Source organism: Vulpes lagopus, chromosome X (assembly GCF_018345385.1).
Source record: "Vulpes lagopus strain Blue_001 chromosome X, ASM1834538v1, whole genome shotgun sequence".
In the NCBI taxonomy this organism is placed as follows: domain Eukaryota; kingdom Metazoa; phylum Chordata; class Mammalia; order Carnivora; family Canidae; genus Vulpes; species Vulpes lagopus.
In genome coordinates, this window is record NC_054848.1 from 62075665 (window position 1) to 62097145 (window position 21481).

General features: G+C 36.3%; 1 protein-coding gene across 2 annotated transcripts in view; it reads right to left on the reverse strand.

The window, feature by feature from the left end:
• The window catches only part of BRWD3 (bromodomain and WD repeat domain containing 3), a 201990-nt gene that overhangs the window by 164263 nt on the left and 16246 nt on the right, over positions 1–21481 (reverse strand). For both annotated transcript variants that reach the window (XM_041741648.1, XM_041741647.1), the window contains exons 5-6: positions 18464–18614; positions 16841–16939 (exon numbers count right to left, since the gene is read on the reverse strand). In XM_041741648.1, coding sequence (XP_041597582.1) covers positions 16841–16939; positions 18464–18614 — 250 coding nt within the window. The remainder of the gene's footprint in view (positions 1–16840; positions 16940–18463; positions 18615–21481) is intronic.

Here is a 21481-nt window from a genome sequence, read left to right on the forward strand (position 1 = left end):
GAAGAGTTCACGCTTCTATCAAGGTAGGAAGACAGGGAAAAAAGAAATAAAGAAACAAAAGGCATCAAAGGGGGAGGGGCCCCACTAGGAGCCAGGCTAAGGCCGGGGCAAGTGCCCCCAGGACAAAAAAGCACCATCTCGGAGAAGGAGGAGCTTCAGCAATCTTCCTGGACAGAAAGGGGCTCACAGGACATTAGAGCAGGACTCCAGGAGGGCGGGGAAGCCCCTAGGCTCCCTGGGGCACTAACAGACACCTGCGCCCCCCGGGGAGAGTGCGCCGAGCTCCCAAAGGGCTGCAGCGCACACACTGTCTGACCCGGGAGCAGCTCGGAGGGGCTCGGCGGCTGCTCCGCGCAGAGGGGGCTGCGCCGCTTCGGGAGCAGCTCGGAGGGGCTCAGGCGGAGGCTCCGAGGAGAGGGGGCTGTGCAGCACCGGGAGCAGCTTGGAGGCGGCTCCAGCAGAGGAAGAGGCTCCATACGGAGGGGGCTGCACAGCCCCTGGAGCAGCTCGGAGGGGCTCGGGCAGCGGCTCCGCGGAGAGGGGTTTCAAGAGAATTTATGACTGCAGAATTTAGATCTAATCAGGCAGAAATTAAAAATCAATTGAATGAGATGTAATCCAAACTAGAAGTCCTGACGACGCGGGTCAACGAGGTAGAAGAACGAGTGAGTGACATAGAAGACAAGTTGATGGCAAAAAGGGAAACTGAGGAAAAAAGAGACAAACAAAAGACCATGAGGATAGATTAAGGGAAATAAACGACAGCCTGAGGAAGAAAAACCTATGTTTAATTGGGGTTCCCGAGGGCGCCGAAAGGGACAGAGGTCCAGAATATGTATTTCAACAAATCTTAGCTGAAAACTTTCCTAATCTGGGAAGGGAAACAGGCATTCAGATCCAAGAAATAGAGAGATTCCCCCCCCTTAAATCAATAAAAACCGTTCAACACCTCAACATTTAATACTTAAGCTTGCAAATTCCAAAGATAAAGAGAAGATCCTTAAAGCAGCAAGACACAAGAAATCCCTGACTTTATGGGGAGGAGTATTAGGGTAATAGACTCTTAAAATTCCATTTAAGAAGTCCAATGGAACAACTCACAGAAACAGGGAATGAATAGATATCATGATGACACTAAACTCTTTCAATAGTAACTCTGAACGTGAACTGCCTTAATGACCCCATCAAAAGGCGCACGGTTTCAGACTGGATAAAAAAGCAGGACCCTTCTATTTGCTGTCTACAAGGGACTCATTTTACACAGAAGGAAATCTACAGCCTGAATATAAAAGGTTGGAGAACCATTTACCATTCAATGGTCCTCAAAAGAAAGCAGGGGTAGCCATCCTTATATCAGATAAACTAAAATTTACCCCGAAGACTATAGTGGGAGATAAAGAGGGGCACTATATCATACTTTAAAGGATCTATCCAACAAGAGGAATTAACAATCCTCAATATATATGCCCCGAATGTGGGAGCTGCGAAATATATCAATCAATTAATAACCAAAGTCAAGACATACTTAGATAATAATACACATACTTGGTGACTTCAATCTAGCACTTTCTACACTCGATAGGTCTTCTAAACACAACATCTCCAAAGAAACGAGAGCTTTAAATGATACACTGGACCAGATGGATTTCACAGATATCTACAGAACTTTACATCCAAACTCAACTGAATACACATTCGTCTCAAGTGCACATGGAACGTTCTCCAGAATAGACCACATACTAGGTCACAAATCAGGTCTGAACCGATACCAAAAGATTGGGATCGTCCCCTGCATATTCTGAGACCATAATGCCTTGAAATTAGAACTAAATCACAACAAGAAGTTTGGAAGGACCTCAAACACATGGAGGTTAAGGACCATCCTGCTAAAAGATGAAAGGGTCAACCAGGAAATTAAGGAAGAATTAAAAAGATTCATGGAAACTAATAAGAATGAAGATACAACCATTCAAAATCTTTGGAATAGAGCAAAAGCAGTCCTGAGGGGGAAATACATCGCAATACAAGCATCCATTCAAAAACTGGAAAGAACTCAAATACAAAAGCTAATCTTACACATAAAGGAGCTAGAGAAGAAACAGCAAATAGATCCTACACCCAGCAGAAGAAGAGAGTTAATAAAGATTCGAGCAGAACTCAACGAAATCGAGACCAGAAGAACTGTGGAACAGATCAACAAACCCAGGATTTGGTTCTTTGAGAGAATTAACAAGATAGATAAACCATTAGCCAGCCTTATTAAAAAGAAGAGAGAGAAGACTCAAATTAGTAAAATCATGAATGAGAAAGGAGAGTTCACTACCAACACCAAGGAAATACAATCTTAAAAACATATTATGAACAGCACTACGCCAATAAATTAGGCAATCTAGAAGAAATGGACGCGTTTCTGGAAAGCCACAAATTACCAAAACTGGAACAGGGAGAAATAGAAAACCTGAACAGGCCAATAACCAGGGAGGAAATTGAAGCAGTCATCAAAAACCTCCCAAGACACAAGAGTCCAGGGCCAGATGGCTTCCCAGGAGAATTCTATCAAACGTTTAAAGAAGAAACCATACCTATTCTACTAAAGCTGTTTGGAAAGATAGAAAGAGATGGAGTACTTCTAAATTCCTTCTATGAGGCCAGCATCACCTATCACAAAAACCAGACAAAGACCCAACCAAAAAGGAGAATTACAGACCAATATCCCTGATGAACATGGATGCAAAAATTCTCAACAAGATACTAGCCAAGAGGATCCACCAATACATTAAGAAGATTATTCACCATGACCAGTTGGGATTTATCCCCGGGACACAAGGCTGGTTCAACACTCATAAAACAATCAATGTGATTCATCATATCAGCAAGAGAAAAACCAAGAACCATATGATCCTCTCACTAGATGCATAGAAAGCATTTAACAAACTACAGCATCCATTCCTGACCAAAACTCTTCAGAGTGTAGGGATAGAGGGAACATTCCTCGACATCTTAAAAGCCATCTACGAAAAGCCCACAGCAAATATCATTCTCAATGGGGAAGCACTGGGAGCCTTTGGCTAAGATCAGGAACAAGACAGGGATCTCCACTCTCACCACTGCTATTCAACATAGTACTGGAAGTCTTAGCCTCAGCAGTCAGACAACAAAAAGACATTAAAGGCATTCAAATTGGCAAAGAAGTCAACTCTCCCTGTTCGCAGATGACATGATACTCTACATAGAAAACCCAAAAGCCTCCACCCCAAGATTGCTAGAACTCATACAGCAATTTGGCAGTGTGGCAGGATACAAAATCAAGGCCCAGAAGTCAGTGGAATTTCTATACACTAACAATGAGATTGAAGAAAGAGAAATTAAGCAGTCAATCCCATTTATAATTGCACCCAAAAGCATAACATACCTAGGAATAAACCTAACCAAAGAGGTAAAGGATCTATACCCTAAAAACTATAGAACACTTCTGAATGAAATTGAGGAAGACACGAAGAGATGGAAAAATATTCCATGCTCATGGAATTAATATTGTGAAAATGTCAATGTTACCCAGGGCAATTTACACGTTTAATGCAATCCCTATCAAAATACCATGGACTTTCTTCAGAGAGTTAGAACAAATTATTTTAAGATTTGTGTGGAATTAGAAAAGAAACCCGAATAGCCCGGGGAATTTTAAAAAAGAAAACCATAGATGGGGGCATCACCATGCCAGATTTCAGGTTGTACTACAAAGCTGTGGTCATCAAGACAGTGTGGTACTTGCACAAAAACAGACACATAGATCAATGGAACAGAATTGAGAATCCAGAAGTGGACCCTCAACTTTATGGTCAACTAATATTCGATAAAGGAGGAAAGACTATTCACTCGAAGAAAGACAGTCTCTTCAATAAATGGTGCTGCGAAAATTGGACATCCACATGCAGAAGAATGAAACTAGACCATTCTCTTTCACCATACAGAAAGATAAACTCAAAATGGATGGAAGATCTAAATGTGAGACAAGATTCCATCAAAATCCTAGAGGAGAACACAGGCAACACCCTTTTTGAATTCAGCCATAGTAACTTCTTGCAAGATACATCCACGAAGGCAAAAGAAACAAAAGCAAAAATGAACTATTGGGAGTTCATCAAGATAAGAATCTTTTGTACAGCATAGAGAGAGAGAGAGAAGCCCAGTATTAGATGGCTTCATAGGAGAATTGTACCAAATAGTTAGAAAAGAGCTAATACCTATTCTTCTCAAACTGTTCCAAAAAATAGATGAGTAAGAAAAACTTCCGAATTCATTATATGAGGCCAGTATTACCCTGATACCAAAACCATATAAGCACTCCACTGAAAAAGACGACAGGCCAATATCCCTAATGAACATAGATCCAAAAATTCTCAATAAAATACTAGCAAACCAAATCCAACAATACATTAAAAAAATCATTCACCACAATCAAGTGGGATTTATTCCAAAACCGCAAGGATGTTTCAATATTCATAAATCAATCAACATGATACACCACATTAATATAAGAAAGGATAAGAACCATATGATCATTTCAATAGACATAGAAAAAGCCTTTGGCAAAGTACAACATCCATTCATGATAAAAGCCTTCAATAAAGTAGGTTTAGAGGGAACATACCTCAACATCATAAAGGCCATATATGAGAAACCCAGAGCTAATATAGACTCATGGGGAAATACTGAAAGCTTTTCCTCTACAGTCAGGAGCAGGACAGGGAGGTCCACCTTCACCAGTTATTTAACATAATACTGGAAGTCCTAGTCCTAGCCACAGCAATGAGACAACACAAAGAAATAAAAGACACACAAACAGTCAAGGAAGCAGTAAAACTTTCACCTTTTGCAGATGACATGATACTGCATGTAGAAAACCTGAAAGACTCTACCAAAAAAACTACTACAACTGATGAATTCAGTAAAGTCACAGGATACAAAATCAGCATACAGAGATCTGTTGCATTTCTATACACCAACAATGAAGCAGCAGAAAAGGAAAGCAAGGAATCAGTCTCAGTTACATGTGCACCAAAAACAAGAAGATCCCTGGGAATAAACTTAACAAAATAGGTGAAAGACCTGGACTCTGAAAACTATAAAACATTGATGAAAGAGATTGAAAACGACACAAACAAATGGAAAGACTTTCCATGCTCATGGATTGGCAGAACAAATATTGTTAAAATGTCCATGCTACCAAAGTGATCTACACGTTTAATGCAATCCCTATCAAAATACCACCAACATTTTTTTTTAATTTTTATTTATTTATGATAGTCACACACAGAGAGAGAGAGGCAGAGACACAGGCAGAGGGAGAAGCAGGCTCCATGCACCGGGAGCCCGATGTGGGATTCGATCCCGGGTCTCCAGGATCGCGCCCTGGGCCAAAGGCAGGCGCCAAACCGCTGCGCCACCCAGGGATCCCCTACCACCAACATTTTTTCACAGAGCTAGGACAAACAGTTCGAAAATTTGTATGGAACCACAAAAGACCCCGAGAAGCCAAAGTTACCTTGAAAAAGAAAAGCAAACCTGGAGGCATCACAGTTCCAGACTTCAGTTATTTTAAAAGCTGTAGTGATCAAAACAGTAGGGACTGGCACAAAACTAGATACAGATGAATGGAATAGCATAGAAAACCCAGAAATGAACCCACAGCTATATGGTCAGTTAATCTTTAACAAAGCAGGAAACAACATCCCATGGGAAAAGGACAGTCTGTTCAACAAATGGTGTTGGGACAACTGGACAGCAACATGGAAAAGAATGCAACTGGAGCAATTTCTTACACCACACACAAAAGTAAATTTAAAATGGATTATAGACCTAAAAGTGAGACCTGAAACCATAGAAATCCTAGAGGAGAACACAGGGAGTAATCTCTTGACATTGGTCATAGCAGTGTCTTCTAGATTTGTCTCCTGAGGCAAAGGAAATTAAAGCAGAAATAAAGTATTGGGTCTTAATCAAAATAAAATGCTTCTGCACAGCGAGGGAAACAATCAGCAATATTGAAAGGCAACCTGTGGAATGAGAGAAGATACTTGCAAATGACATGTCTGATAAAAGGTTAGTATCCAGAATATTTTGATAAGTTATAAAACTTAACACCCAAAAAATGAATAATGCAGTGAATAAGTGGGCAGAAGGCATGAATACACATTTTTCCAAAGAAGATCTGCAATGGCCAACAGACACATGTAAGATCCTCAACATCATTCATCATCAGGAAAATACGAATCAAAAGTACACCTGTCAGAATGGCTATAAAATCAACAACACAAGAAACAACAGGTGTTGGCGAGGATATAGAGAAAGGGGAACACTCTTCTGCTGTTGGCAGGAATGCAAACTCATGCAGCCACTCTGGAAAACAATATGGAGGTTCCTCAAAACTAAATATGGAACTACCATATGATCCAGGAATCACACTACTAGGTACTTAAGGGATACAACAATACTAATTCAAAGGGACATGTGCACCCTGATTTCTATAACAGCATTACGTACAACAGCCAAATCATGGAAACAGCCCAAGTGTCCCTCGAATGATTAATGGATATAAAAGTGTATACATATATATTTATACATATATACATTTATACATGTATACACAATAGAATACTATTCAGCCATAGAGAAGAATGAAATCTTAGTATTTGCAATGACATAGATGAAGGTAGACAGTATTATGCTAAGTGAAATAAGTCAGAGAATGACAAGTACCGTACGATTTCAGTACTATGTGGAATTTAAGGAACAAACAAGCAAAAGGATAAAAGAAAGAGAAAGGCAAACCAAGAAACAGACTCTTAACAAACTCAGGACTATCACAGGAGAGGTGGGTGGGACAATGGGTTAAATAGGTGATAAGCATTAAGGAGTGCACTTGTGATGAAGACCAGTGATGTATTAAAGTGTTGAATCATTACACTGCACATTTGAAACAAATATTATACTGTATGTTAACTAATTGGCATTGAAATAAAAACTTTTAAAAAATATTTGTAAGACTACATGTTGAAAGAATCAAAACCTATCTGTGACTGAAAAAGTGATTACCAGCTATGAATTAAAAAAAAAGAAAAGGCAGTCTTGCCATTAATCAGGATAGGAGGTTAGACACAGATAAAGCCAAATGAAAAGTTAAAAGAAACACTGATTTCCCAGGTCATGCACCAGTTGTGAAATATCATAATGACCCCTTTTTGAGTGATTATTGCTTTCTTACCAATGATGCCAATAGAGTTGCTTTATTTTCATTTATTACTAGAGGGAGATACCAAACTCCTCAACTATCCTGCTTCATGATAGCCCCCCAAACCCTAGTTAATCCCTAATTCACTTAATCTGCTTCAAAAGCGGCCACCAATCCAAAACTAATCCTGGTTGACTTCAGACCCTTCTCAGAATTCTACAGTGGCAATCCAAAAGTTACGAAACACACTTCCATTCTCTCTTATCCAGAGGCCTTGTATTGTTCTTCTGGTGTATACTCTCTTCACTAGTGATTCAATAAATCTGATTTTTTTCCGACTATAGTCTTGTTCTTCATGGTCTCTAGTTGGTGAGGCTTTAACATGGTAAAAGTTTTTAGAGATTTATTTTTTATTGGGGCAGTAGTGAAGAAGAGGGACAGAGGGAGAGAGAAAAAAAGAATCCCAAGTGGACTCCTGACTGAGTACAGAGCCCTTAGGTTTCTACTCAAGATCCTGAGATTATGACCTGAGCTGAAATCAAGAGTTGGATGCTTAACTGACTGAGCCACCCAAGGCTCCACAAGATTATTTATTTTTAATTACCTACAGAATCAGCAGTTTAGTACTGACAAGCATCACCCTCCCTTTCCTGATAAACACAAAAACACAAAACAAACACAAAAATAAAAAAAAACCACTTCTCCATTTAAACCAGAAAATCATTAACCATAAGTAACTTTCCCTACCCAGACGAACTCACTGAATTCTACTGCTTATATTACAGGAAATATCTGATCAATGACACTAAGAAATACATTTAACCAAAGCCAGGTAACTACCATACCTATTGGGAGAAACAGTGTATTATTAACTTAGCATCCAGATCCAGATAAAACAAAAGTATATAAACTGGTGATATTATCTGATTTTTAATATATATCAGTCCCATAATTCAAGGAATTTTACCTGTCACCCCACAACCTAATAATGTGCCATACCTAATGTTCAGGAAATCCTCGTATAATTTTCTAACTTTTCATTTTAAACTATAAGACTGATTATATATATATATATATATATATATATATACACACATATATATATATATATATAAAACAGAATATTTCCAATTCTTCTGTAAATGGTATTGAAAGATAAAAGAATTAGATTAACTATAGGTCAAGCTACTTTCATATACAAAAAAGCCATAAACAAACCAGAGAGTTTAAATTGTTACTCATTACCAGGAACGCTGGGAAATGGTGGGTCTAGCTAGTTTAAAGAATAATCTCAATCTGACTTTGCTAGGACAGCCTTACAAAGCAAATGAAGGCCAAAGGAAATTACCAAAATCATATTCTAATAGTATGACTGTTGGGTCAAGAAATGTTTTAAAATCCACTAAAACAACTTCAAAACAATAAAGCAAAATTTTGAACTTCTAAGAAATAGTATCTATACACCTCAAAGACAAACCTCAGGAATGTGGAGGTTAGGAGGAAGATGAAATAGAGAGGGAGTGTTTTCAGCAAAGCTTAAGACTGAATAAAAAACCAGAGGATCAGCCAATAACTGCTAACCAAAAAAGAGTCTTTATACACACAAAGCAAAAGGATTATTGTTCACAAATCAGGCTTCTAATACCATACCCTAATCACCATCAATATCATATTCAAATACAAAATTCTTCAGAAAATAAGATATATTTAAAGAAGGCTAAAATAATTTTGGATTAGTTTTCTCTCTTTTACCAAAAAGTCACTTCATCAACATTTATAGTTCTACTTTTCTTAACTTTAATCAGAAAATAGAATCATGGCAAATATGCAACCTTCTGATTACTTATTTTTTAATTTTACTTATTCATGAGAGACACAGAGAGAAAGAGAGAGAAAGAGACATATGCAGAAGGAGAAGCAGGCTCTAGGCAGGAAGCCTGATGTAGGACTCGATCTCAGGACTCCGGGATCACGCCCTGAGCCAAAGGCAGAGGCTCAACTGCTGAGCCACTGAGGGATCCCATCCTTCTGATTGTTTAAAATGCACTTGAACTAGGGCACCTGGGTGGCTCAGTCAGTCAAGTGTCTGCCTTATTCCAAGGTCCTGGGATGGAGTCTTTTGTCAAGCTCCCTGTCCCTCTCTCCCTCTCTCTCAGATAAAGAAATAAAATCTTCATTAATTAATTAATTAATTAAATGCACTTGAACATACTGGCTCCTATAAAAAGAGAGAACAGGAAACTAAGAAAATACTCCTTCAAGAACAATGGAAAGTAACTCATGAAATTCCGTGTCAATTCTAGATTTACAATGACTAGCAATATTTTTTGTGAAGCTTGATTTGAGGGTTTCCAAAAAAAGCTCTAACAACTAAACAAAAAAAGTATTATAAAAGAAGCCAGAAAAAGAACAGAAACAAATTTTAATAAAAACTGAAAACTGTAGTAAAAGCACAAAACAACAGATTTATCTCTTTCATAGATTCGATGCTACTATAGATCAAATTATGTCTCTGCAACTTAACCACACAAAACAGCTTTACAGTTTTTAAGGCTGATGCCATTCCCATCCCACAACACCTATCCAGAGTACAATTTAAACTACACTACTAAGACCCACAGAGTATCTACATTCATGATCACTGAATGTCTTATTACTAGGATACTATTAAGATACAGCAAATAAATTATATTTCTAATTCCATTTAACCTTTTTGCAAAGTTCACTTAACATTATTTGGGAATAAATACCCTAAACCTTTATTTTACTATCTCCTAAACCATTTAACTGGATTTGGTTATTAAACACAGATGTTTTAGGCTGTATTTTTCTTCAACTAAACAAATCTGAAATTGTTTTATAGCTTACCTCTGTGAACCATAAATATGAAGTTCTATTTCTCTAAGGTACTTAATAAAATGTATAAAATAAATACCAAAAGATTCTTTTCGAATAGCTTGGTGTATACTGAATGAAAAAGCTAAAGGAATAATAAAGAATAATGAAGAAGGGAAAGAATGTTCAAAATAGGAACAGAGAAATTCTTTTTTTATTATATTTTACATGATGATACTAAGACTCCTATAATAAAGGCTGTTTTCTTTCAAATAAACAATTAATCCTAATATTAATACAATATTGACATGAATACAAATAAGAAATTCATATGAGCTATATAACACCATATCAATGCATTTAAAAGGCATGCTTAAGTTTCCATGTGGCAGCAATTATACTACTTTTATTCATGTAATATTTAGTGAGCACTAACAATGTAGCACTCACAAAATATTCTGAGTTTATTTTCAAGTTCTAATTGCTTGCAGGTGTGACAAGAAACACCTGCTCCTGTCCAGATACATAAAAGTAATGACTTTATAATCAACTTGTTTCATGTACAGTTATGTGAGTACAAAAAGGAGGAAGGAGGCAAGAAAAAGTAAAGCCTGGCAAAAGTGTTATCCATGGACAAGAGATAAGGAGAAGCAGGCTCTATGCAGATATTATATGTATCAATATATACATAAAATTAGAGAGGAAGGATAACAAATATTCCTGGAAGAAACCCGGTCACCTCAGCCAAATAAATTTACATTGGATTATCTTTCAATTTATATTTACAGTAACAGGAGGTGAGTCTCCCACCTCCCAGTGAATTATGGGTTTACATGTGACATATAACCACACAATCGCCAATAAGTCAGGAGCCAATCAATGCTAAATGGGAGCTTATGGCAATATATAAATATTAATTTGGCTTTAGAGTTAATGCAAGCCTCCTAAGCTATATAAAATATAGTATATATACAGTAAAATACAGTATAAAATACAGGCCTACTATGTAAATTACAGGACAATACTATATATCAATTTTACTGAAGATAAAAGAGAAAAAAAAAGTTTAAAACTAGTCTTGTCATATCACGCCCTTGATTCAGTTTAGAAACGAGTATGCACATTTGTTCCTTGGGTAATAATGTCTGTCAGTCTCAAACTAGAATAAACAAGCCATCAGGCTGCCATTTCTACAGATAATTTTATAGAAATTTTTTAGAATATAAGTAGGAAAACTTCACAAACTTTTATAATGATGGAAATTAACTGTAATACTAGTTCTTTCAAATATTCATTTCAAATGGACATGAAACAGACTTTTGAAATTAGTTCTGTACTAAAATACGAGCTGAGTATTGGAGTTGTGCTTGAATGAACTTTTATTTTCAAATTTTAATGCAACTACTTACAAAGTTTCCAAAACAAATACTAATCTTTAAAGGAATGAAGAAACAACAATATTTGGTGATTAAAGGGCAAGATCTCAAGTAATATCTCCAAATAATTAATTACATATGCTCCAGGATTTTTTTTGCGTGGCATTAGGTATTAATATAGTTTTGAATTTAGTTCAAGTTTCTTCCTTTGGTTTAATTTTGGCATAATGCAAACCCAATTTGATTAGTCAAGCATATAGCTAAGGAAATGGCATGACTGGAGCTTAGACTTGTTATAACATAAATATCATAGGTACCTTTCCTCTTTCCCTAGAGTGATTTAGAAATTCACTCTTGATGAACTTAAGTACACATGCCTTGGTAAACTTAAGTACACATACATGAAAAGTATTAGACTAGTTAGTCTATGCTACAATGCTCCCTCACATCCATTTCATTAAATTACTAAGTAACATTACTGATTAACTACACAAAGGATGGGAACATTTGAATAAATAATCCAATATTGTGAAAAGTCCAGATAAGGTCAGAATTTTACTGTTTATGGCCAAAGACAATTGTGAAACTCACTAGAAAGAAGTGGGACAATATGATCTTTGAAGTGAGTTACTAAAATAAAAATAGGAAAAGCTAAATAAAAGTAGTTTCTAAGTACAAAAGTAGAAAACATTCCAGGTTAAGTTTGTTATGAATCATTAGCCAATACATTACTACTAAATTATGTACCTATTCAGAAAGCTTCTTACTGGTTTTCATATTGTTCTAGATCTTCATTTTCCATTATAGTAGTCATTAGCTGTATGCGGTTATAGACTTAAAAATTAGTAAACATTCTCTAAAGTTAAAAATTGAGTTCTTTGCCTACAACACAAAAGCCACATGTGGCTGATGCCTACTGTTTTGGATGGCACCAAATAAAACATCATTACAAAAAGTTCTATTGGGTAGCACTATTCTACATAAAATACCAGTTAATATGAGCCCCAAGAAATAACTGATGTAAGTCTAACTATACTGGATAAAATTAAAAAGTAGAACGTATCTTTTTATGATAAAACTTCTATGCAAAGCAGGAACAGAAAGGAACACCCTCAAACTGATAAAGGTATCTACAATCATAATTAATAGTGGAAGACCGCCTGAAATCAGGAACTATGGAAGGATGTCCAGTCTCATTATTTCAATTCACCATTATACCTGAAGCACTAGCAGTTCACTAGTGCAAGAGAGAACCATAAGGCAGATAAGATTAGAATGGAAAAGTAAACCTGTCTCATTTATAGACAACATGACCATTTATGTAGAGAATTCTGATGAATCTAAAAAAATGCTGTTAGAAGTAATGAATTTAGCAAGATCAATATACAAAAACAAAACAAAACTCATTTCTATTTACTATCAACAAACTGTAAATTGAAAATTTAAAATACGTAACTTAAAATACACCAAAAAAACATGAAACCCTTAAGAGAAAAAATTCACAATAGTTGTGCAAAACCTCTACACTAAATACTACAAAATACTGCTATGAGAAATTATAGAAGGGACGCCTGGGTGGCTCAGCAGTTAAGCGCATCTGCCTTCTGCTCAGGGCATGATCCCGGAGTCCCGGATCAAGTCCCACATTGGGCTTCCTGCATGGAGCCTACTTCTCCCTCTGCCTGTGTCTCTGCCTCTCTCTATGTGTGTCCCTCATGAATAAATAAATAAAATCTTAAAAAAAGAAATTATATAAGATCTAAATAAATGGGAAATTATACCATGCTCTGGATTGTATGATTCAATGTTGTTAGTATGTTAATTTCCCCCATATTATCTACATATTCAAGGTAATCCCAAACAAAATCCTAGTTGTTTCTGGATAGAAATTAAGAAGCTAATTCTAAAATTATACATTGCTGTAGGAATACACAATGTAATAGTCATTTTCATAACAATTTGGCAGTTTCTTATAAAGTTAAACCCATACTTACCATATGACCCAACAATCTCATTAGCTAGATATTTACCCAAGAGAAATGAAAACAAATGTTCATGCAAAGATATATATTAAAAAGTATATAGTAGTTTTATTTAAAATAGCCAAAACCTGAAACACCTCAAATGCCTATCAATTGAAGAACTGACAAACATATCATGGTATATCCATTCATACAATAAAATATTGCTTGGTAATAAAAAGGAATAAATTACTGATACATGAAATGACATGCATAAATCAAAAATCATTAGGTTCCAAGCAAAATCAGATATAAACAAAAGGCTACATGCTTATTATTTCATTCAGATGAAATTGTAAATGAGGCAAAAGTAGAGTGGACAAACTTCCTGTTTTCCAGGAATACCCAGAGGGGCAGAGGATTGACTGCAATGAGACATGAAGAAATTCAGGAGGTGACAGAAATATCCTACCCTTTTATTGTACACAAATGTATGTATTTGTCAAAACTTGTTGGACTACAAACTTATAAAGGGGAAATTTTTATTTAATAGGAATTATACCATAATATATTTGACTTAAAAAATAAAAAGTAATAAGGGCTCCTGAGTGGATCAGTCACTTGTGTTCAACTCTATAATTTGGCTCAAGTCATGATCTCAGGGTCCTGAGATCTAACCCCACTTCAGGGTCCCCACTCAGTAAGGAGATTGCCTCCTCCTATTCTCTCTGCCCCACCCACATATACTCTCTTTCTCTAAAAATAAATAAAAAGTAAATCTAAATAAATATTGCATGTTTATATGTAATATGGCTAATCTTCTATCTTTGGGGCCCTATAAGTATAGATTGGTTATATTAAGAAAATACGGTATAGAAATAGACTGGAAGGCAAGCAGTATAACTTATACCAGCCCCATGCTTCTCTAGACTTTGGCTTTTTCAGGTGTAAATAGGGGTTTATTATCCAGTTTCTCAAATCTGTTTCCAGGAAATTTTCAGAATGTTACACATATTTTGGAAAAAGGGTTTCTACTGTTAAATTATCTAGGAAATGTTCCCCATATGGTAATTTACAATGCATTTAGCATATGAAAGGCTCTGAGCAGTCCTACATGCATTGATTTATTTCTATAATTTTTTTAAACTCGTGTTTCCCACATTTACTTGACCAAGAAACACTTCTATTACAAAATGGTGCTGTTGGGGCACCTGGGTGGCTAAGTCAGTTAAGCATCCAACTCTTGATTTCGGCTCAGTTCATGATCCCAGGGTCACAGGATGCAGTCTGCTTAAGATTCTCTCTCTCCTTCTCCCTCTGCCCCTCTAACCACCAACCCTCCCCCTGGCTCTTTCTATCTCTCAAAATAAAGTTTTTTAATAAATAAATAATTTTTAAAAATAGTGTTGCTAAAGTTCTAAGATTCATTGATTAAATTTTCAAGATCATCTTCTTGATTAAGTGTTTAAGACTATTTACTTGAAAAAGAACGTGCGTATACACCCAAGGGATCAAGTTGGGGATGGGGCAGAAAGAATCTTTCAAGCAGTCTCCCTGATGAGCACAGAGCCCCACAGGAGGCTCAATCTCAGGACCCAAGAGATCATGACCCATGAGATCACAACCTGAGCCAAACCAAGAGTCAGATGCTCAACAGAATGAGACACCCAGGTGTCTCACTTAATCTTGATTAAATTTTATTTACATTGGGAAACTATAAAACTGATTGATTTTAAAGTAGCTATACAGAACTGTACATACCCCTTAATGAGATAACCCTTAAATCACAAATTTAAAAGACTTCTTACTCATCTTGCTACTTTCCTAGACAACTCCTCGAGTTTTTACCAGGTTGTGAATTCTAAATATCCTAAACTTAAATGTTTTTGACTAGTATATACTACATGAAAATACATCAGGTTGAATCATTTCTATGGTAATACCTCCTCTTCAAATTACAAGGCAGAATTAAGAATGTAAAAGCATCAATGCCAGGAACACTGAAATTCCTAAGCAGTTACAATAAAAATAACAAAGTGATCTAGGTCAGAATGTAAAGTGTTCACTGTATAAAACCGGTAGAAGTCTGAATGTATATAGTTAAAATAGTTTTTAAAAAGGGAAGGGAAGAAAGACTAAAGAAAGATGGAAAACTTAATACTCTAAATGCTACTCTTGGGCACTTTACATGTGACCATTTATAGAAGTATAAAGCATTACAAATAATGTTGATAGTGTAGTTAAAAATATTGAATCTTTTGAACATAAATTAATGCATGAATAATAAGAGGCATCTTAATTCAAGTTAATAAGTTAATTATGAGTAAAGCTTTATTCCTAATAAAGAGGAAAAGTGAACACTGGAAAATTCTAAAGGGTAAGCAAACTACCCCTGAAAATGAAAAAGAAATGTTAAAAATGTCATTTCCAATTAGACCCACATCAGTAGTCTTCTTCACCCAATAACATCTAGGCCATGGAATAGTATTGTTAGTAATGTATATGGAAACATCTAATTTATTTCAATAACCCTTATGAATTTTTATCAATAATTTTGTCTAAATAACTTTTGAAATTATTTCTAGCCTAAATTTGTTTAACCTCTTGGGGTAACTTCAATTGGCTTATTATGTAAGATAGTATTCCTTTTAAAATGTATTTTTATTTTTCAATTTGAATTTAAGGAATATTCTCTAGGCCCTAGGCACTATATAAAATAATTGTTTAGAAGAGTGAGAAAATAGGAAAGCAGAGTGACAATTACTCATCCAGCAATTTATACATTCTTTTTAAGAGTTAAGTTTTAGTACAAATGGTTTTGTAGCTACATCTCCTTGGAAACCACTAGTAGTATCTCTTCATAATGGTCTGGCTAGAGATGCCCCAGGAATAATTTGAATGGAACATGTGAATTTCAGTAAACTAAAAGGGGGAGGAGTGACTTTTTTGTTTTAATAAAGACATATGAAATCAATCACATCATTATTTTTAGCAAACAGATATAAGCAGAATGTATTTTGTTTTGTTCTGAAAGTTATCTTTACATAGTTCCCTGTAAACTCTTTAAGATCAGTACCTAGATATGTAAATAGACATCCATATGGTTAAAAACACCTATAGTATATATAAAATGAAATGCATCTGCTAAGAAGAAAGAAAGAAAAAGGGAAAGAAAGAAAGAAGAAAGAAAGAAAGAAAGAAAGAAAGAAAGAAAGAAAGAAAGAAAGAAAGAAAGAAAGAAAGAAAGAAAGAAAACAAGAACACAAAAACATAATTACATTAAAAAATGCTTTAAAAAGTTGGACTATGAAATTCCTTGAATGTAAGCAGCTTGTTTATACTTCAAATTTAATTCTGTTACCTATTTTTGGCTGTATAATGAGATCAGGAAGAGACAAATCAAGAATATGTTCATAGCTCACATGGATATTACTCACCCACATTTGGAGGTTTCACATAATTTACAGGTAGTTCTGGAGGTCTGCCTCTATGTAGAGCTGCAAAAGCAGACCCATTCCATAGTGTACTCTTACAGTCTATTCAAAAAGATTGAAAAGTTAGTCAAGAAATAGAACAGTGTTTTATTTTAAATTGTACCTTAGAGGTAAATGTCTGCTTTCAATTTCATTTGTTGGAATATATTTTTAACCCTTACCACAATAAAAATTAATGTGTATAATTTTAAACATGTTATAAAACATATTATGACTGGTAAACAACAACATTTTAATATATCACCAGGATATTTTGTTTCTAGAACTTAGAGCTTTAATTATGTGTGTATTTGAATCTTATGTAAATATGTCAGGGATTAATAAGGTTTTAATTTTATATTGGTCCTTCTTGATCTTTAGGCTTATACATTTCTAATTATATAAAACTATATAAGCAAGGTTACAACTATAGCACAAGTATGCCAGGTAAAATTAAGAAATATTTATACTTGGTACACACTCACATTGTGGAGTGCCTGCAAATTGTGCCATAATAGGTATCAATACTATTAAAATAGTTATGGTTTTGTCCTTTATGTCAAAAGCTCAAGCAAATAGGACATATTCCTAACAATTCAATTGTGATAAAAAATATTGCACTACTCTTTTTTTGAGGGGAGGGGCAGAGGGAATGGGAGAGAGAGAATCCAAAGCAGGCTCCACACTGGGCATGGAGCCCAACACGGGGCTCAATTTTACAACCCTGACATCATGACATGAGCTGGAATCAAGAATTCGACACTTTAACCAACTTAGCCAACCAAGCACCCCTATACTGCTCTCCCAAAAGCTTCCAAATTAACTGATTTGAAGAATTTCCTTATATTATAAAATGAGATGCTTAAAACTGGTATTTTTGAAGCTATTTACTGTTGTGAATTAGAATTTTTAAAGACATGATGCTAATAAAACAAAACAAATTAGTTGCTGGACCTGAAGTTTTATTAGACTAACAAGCATCCTTAATGCCTATTTTCATATTTTTATGTTCATAAAATACTACTTTATATATTTTACATATTGGGGTTCCATGAAAAACTTTGGGGAAAATCTTTAAAACTGAAAAACAGTAGAGTAGAAAAACTATTATTGAACAGTCACTAATAGATTGATATATTTTTTAATATTTTTTTAATATTTCCAATTATAAAAATGTTTATATATCATACATAAATTTTAATATATCATTTTTCATTTACCTATTATAAAATATACAATGTGATTAGGATGATATAAAGACTCATAATTACTTAAAAGTAATAAAATATAATGAAAGACTATTTTAAGCATTCATACTACATTAATCAAAGCAGTGATGTTTTAAGATCTTTATTTCACAGGATTAAAAAATACTTATATTATTTACCTCTATTGCATTCACTATTTTACGGTAGAAGGCTCCTTTTAGGACTCTAAAAATTTACTTGTACACTAAAAAAATAAGAATAAGATTGGAAAAATAAGGAAAGCTAGAAGAAAACTAGTATTTCGGAAAGCATGGGAATATTTGCTTAACATAAAAATAAGCCGTTATCCATTTCTTCCTCTAAAAACTGAAAATCTTACCTTTGGCATCCCGTAACAGAGATTGCCGACCAACACCTAGTAATGTCTGTACCCCAGGAACACTCTGAGGGATCTCCTTATCTAGTAAGGGACCAATCCGCTCACAAATTTTAAGGAGGTAGTCTGGAGGAATGTGTGCATTGGCTGCCACCTAAAAAGCATAAATAAAACAGGAAAACCAAGTTGGTTTAAAAACATAATTTAATCCATTACCAAACCATTCCATCTTGGAACAAAGTATAATTTTTATATACAGAATCAGGAAAATAACATTTTAAACATTAAATATTTCAACCAAATTAAAGAAACAGCTACAAAAATTAAGCACATCTAAATGATAACATTTAAATGGTATGGCACTCAAACTTACTTTTACATGCCTTGATTAAATCATTTGCTTAGCTGTTAATCTTATGAAATAAGTATTGCAGAACAGCAAAAGTGTGCATGCCTAAAATTAAACTACAAAGACAATGGGTAAACTCTTCTGGTAAATTGATCTATTCAGTAATGATGAACTGTTCAAGAATCAGAGAATCTAGATTCTATACAAATGATAAGAATAGGCTTCAGGCAACATGGCAGAGGACTAGGGGTCCTCAACTCACCTGGCCCCACCAACTTAACTACATTACTGTCAAACCATCCTGAAAACCTATGAAATCGACCTGAGATTTAAAGAGAGAACAGCTAGAATGCTACAGAGAGAAGGATTTTCGCATCTAACAAGGTAGGAAGGTGGGGATTGGGGAATAATAAAAGAATCAAGTGGGGGAGGGGCCCAGAAAGGGGCCAGGCTAAGACCAGAGGGCCTCTGGGACAGGAAAGCCCAGCCTCAGAAAAGCAAGAACTTTAAAAAATCCACACCAGATTCTTCCCGGATAGAAAGGTGATTTAAAGGGAAATCGAGGGGATCCCTCCATGGCTCAGAGGTTTGGCGCCTGCTCACGGCATGATCCTGGAGTCCTAGGGTCAATCCAACATCGGGCTGCCTGCATGAAGCCTGCTTCTCCCTCTGCCTGTGTCTCTCATGAATAAATAAATAAAATCTTTAAAAAGGGGGAGGGGGGGAACTGAGCGGAATCGCAAGGGGGGGCAGTGGAGCCTCTAGTTTCCTGGAGTCACTAATAGAGGAAGCGCACCTGGGAGAAAGGGCACCACACTCCGCTGGCCGATCTCGGTAAAGGGCTGGAGTGCGCAGGCTGTGGGGCACTGGGGAGAAGCCAGTCAGGCGGGGGCTCCGGGTGGAAGGGTCTGCGCCCTGGTGCCTTTGGGAGCTGCAGCCCCAGAGCGCAATTCCAGCAGGACAGGCCCCAGATCCCAGGGCGACAGGTGACACAGCCCACCATCCTATCCTGCATTCCCCCTAGGACTGGTGGAAACAGGGAGGGCAGAGGACAGCTGGGACTGACGCTCCAGCCCACGGGCACCTCCAAGCTATGCAGATCAGCGTACCCTGTCCTGGGAGCATCTAGGTCAGTGTGGACTGGGACCTGCGGTAGTGAAGTGGGGAGCTGATTCCAGGGATGGAGACCAGGCCGCTGCCATAGGTGTTGTTCTTCCTTGTGTCACACTGTGCTTGGGAAAGGTGGGGCCTCCAGGAAACAGAGGCCTCACAGGGTAAAAAGCTCCCACTGATCCCAGCACTTGTGGGGAGGGGTCAGTTCCCCCAGGTACACACACCAGAGAGTCACCACAGCAGGCCCCTCCCCCATAAGACCAGCTGGAACAACAGAGGAAGAGCAAGTTCTTGACCCAGCAGGCTGGAAAGCTCCAGAGGAAGTCAAGGGATTTACACTATATAGAACCAGAGGGTACCCCTCCTTTTTCCAGGACAACTCGTTTTTGTATCAGACTGTAAATTTCTAATACTTTTTTCTCTTTTTTCACGTTAACTACAATATTTTACCACGTCTTCATTTCTAAGATTCTTCCTTTTTGAGATTCATATTTCTACAAGTACAGGTCCTAGATATATTTTCCACTTCTAGATTCCCTTCAACATACCCAAATTAATGTGGGGAGATATAAATGATATGTTTTTTGTTGTTTGTTTTGTGTTTTTGTTTTCTCTACCTCATTTCTCTACAATGCCAGAAGTTAATACCTTCTAAAACATGACCAGTAAGTACCCAGAACCAAGTGGTATACTGTGCTGCTTCGTTTTGTGAAATTCCTTATTCCCATTCTGCCTCCTTCTTTTATATCATTTATGTTTTGGTGGTCAATGTTGGGGCCCTCTACAAGTATTTCTGGTTTATATAAATTTGGAACAGAGAATCATCTAACATATAAAACTTAATATACTCATAAACAAGAGGATCATGCTCTAGGAACCCTCAGGTAGATTATATTCTCCCTCCACTCAACTTTGTCACCACCACCATATCTCAGTAACCCCTACTTTTTTTCTTTATCCTCCTTTCTTTTTCTATTCTCTCTTCTTCTTTAGGATACTTGGCCTTTTATTTTTTACTACTTTGTTTGAAAATTTGTTTTTCACTTTAGTGGCCCTTTTGTGTTACTTCATTCTGATCTTGCTTTTCAATTTCTGGTCTCTGACCTCGGCAGACTTATCGAGGGTGAAATTTACTTAGGTCGTGGTTAATATTCTTGATGCAGCACACTCATACAGCCACTCTACACTGAGCAAAATGACTAGAAAAAGGACTCACCACAAAAGAAAGAATCATAAAAACTACTCTCTCCCACAGAGTTACAGAATTTGGATTACAATTTTATGTCAGAAAGCCAATTCAGAAGCACAATTATAAAGCTACTGGTGGGTTCTGGCAAAACACATAAAGGAATTAAGAGGCTTCATGACTACAGAATCTAGAACTAATCAGGCCGGATTTAAATTCAGTTAAATGACATGCAATCCAAACTGGAGGTCCTACAAACAAGGGTTAATGAGGTAGAATCAAGAGTAACATAGAAGTAAGATACTGGCAAAGAAGGAAGCTGAGGGAAAAAGAGAAAAACAAATAAAAAACCCTGAGGAAAGATTAAAGGAAA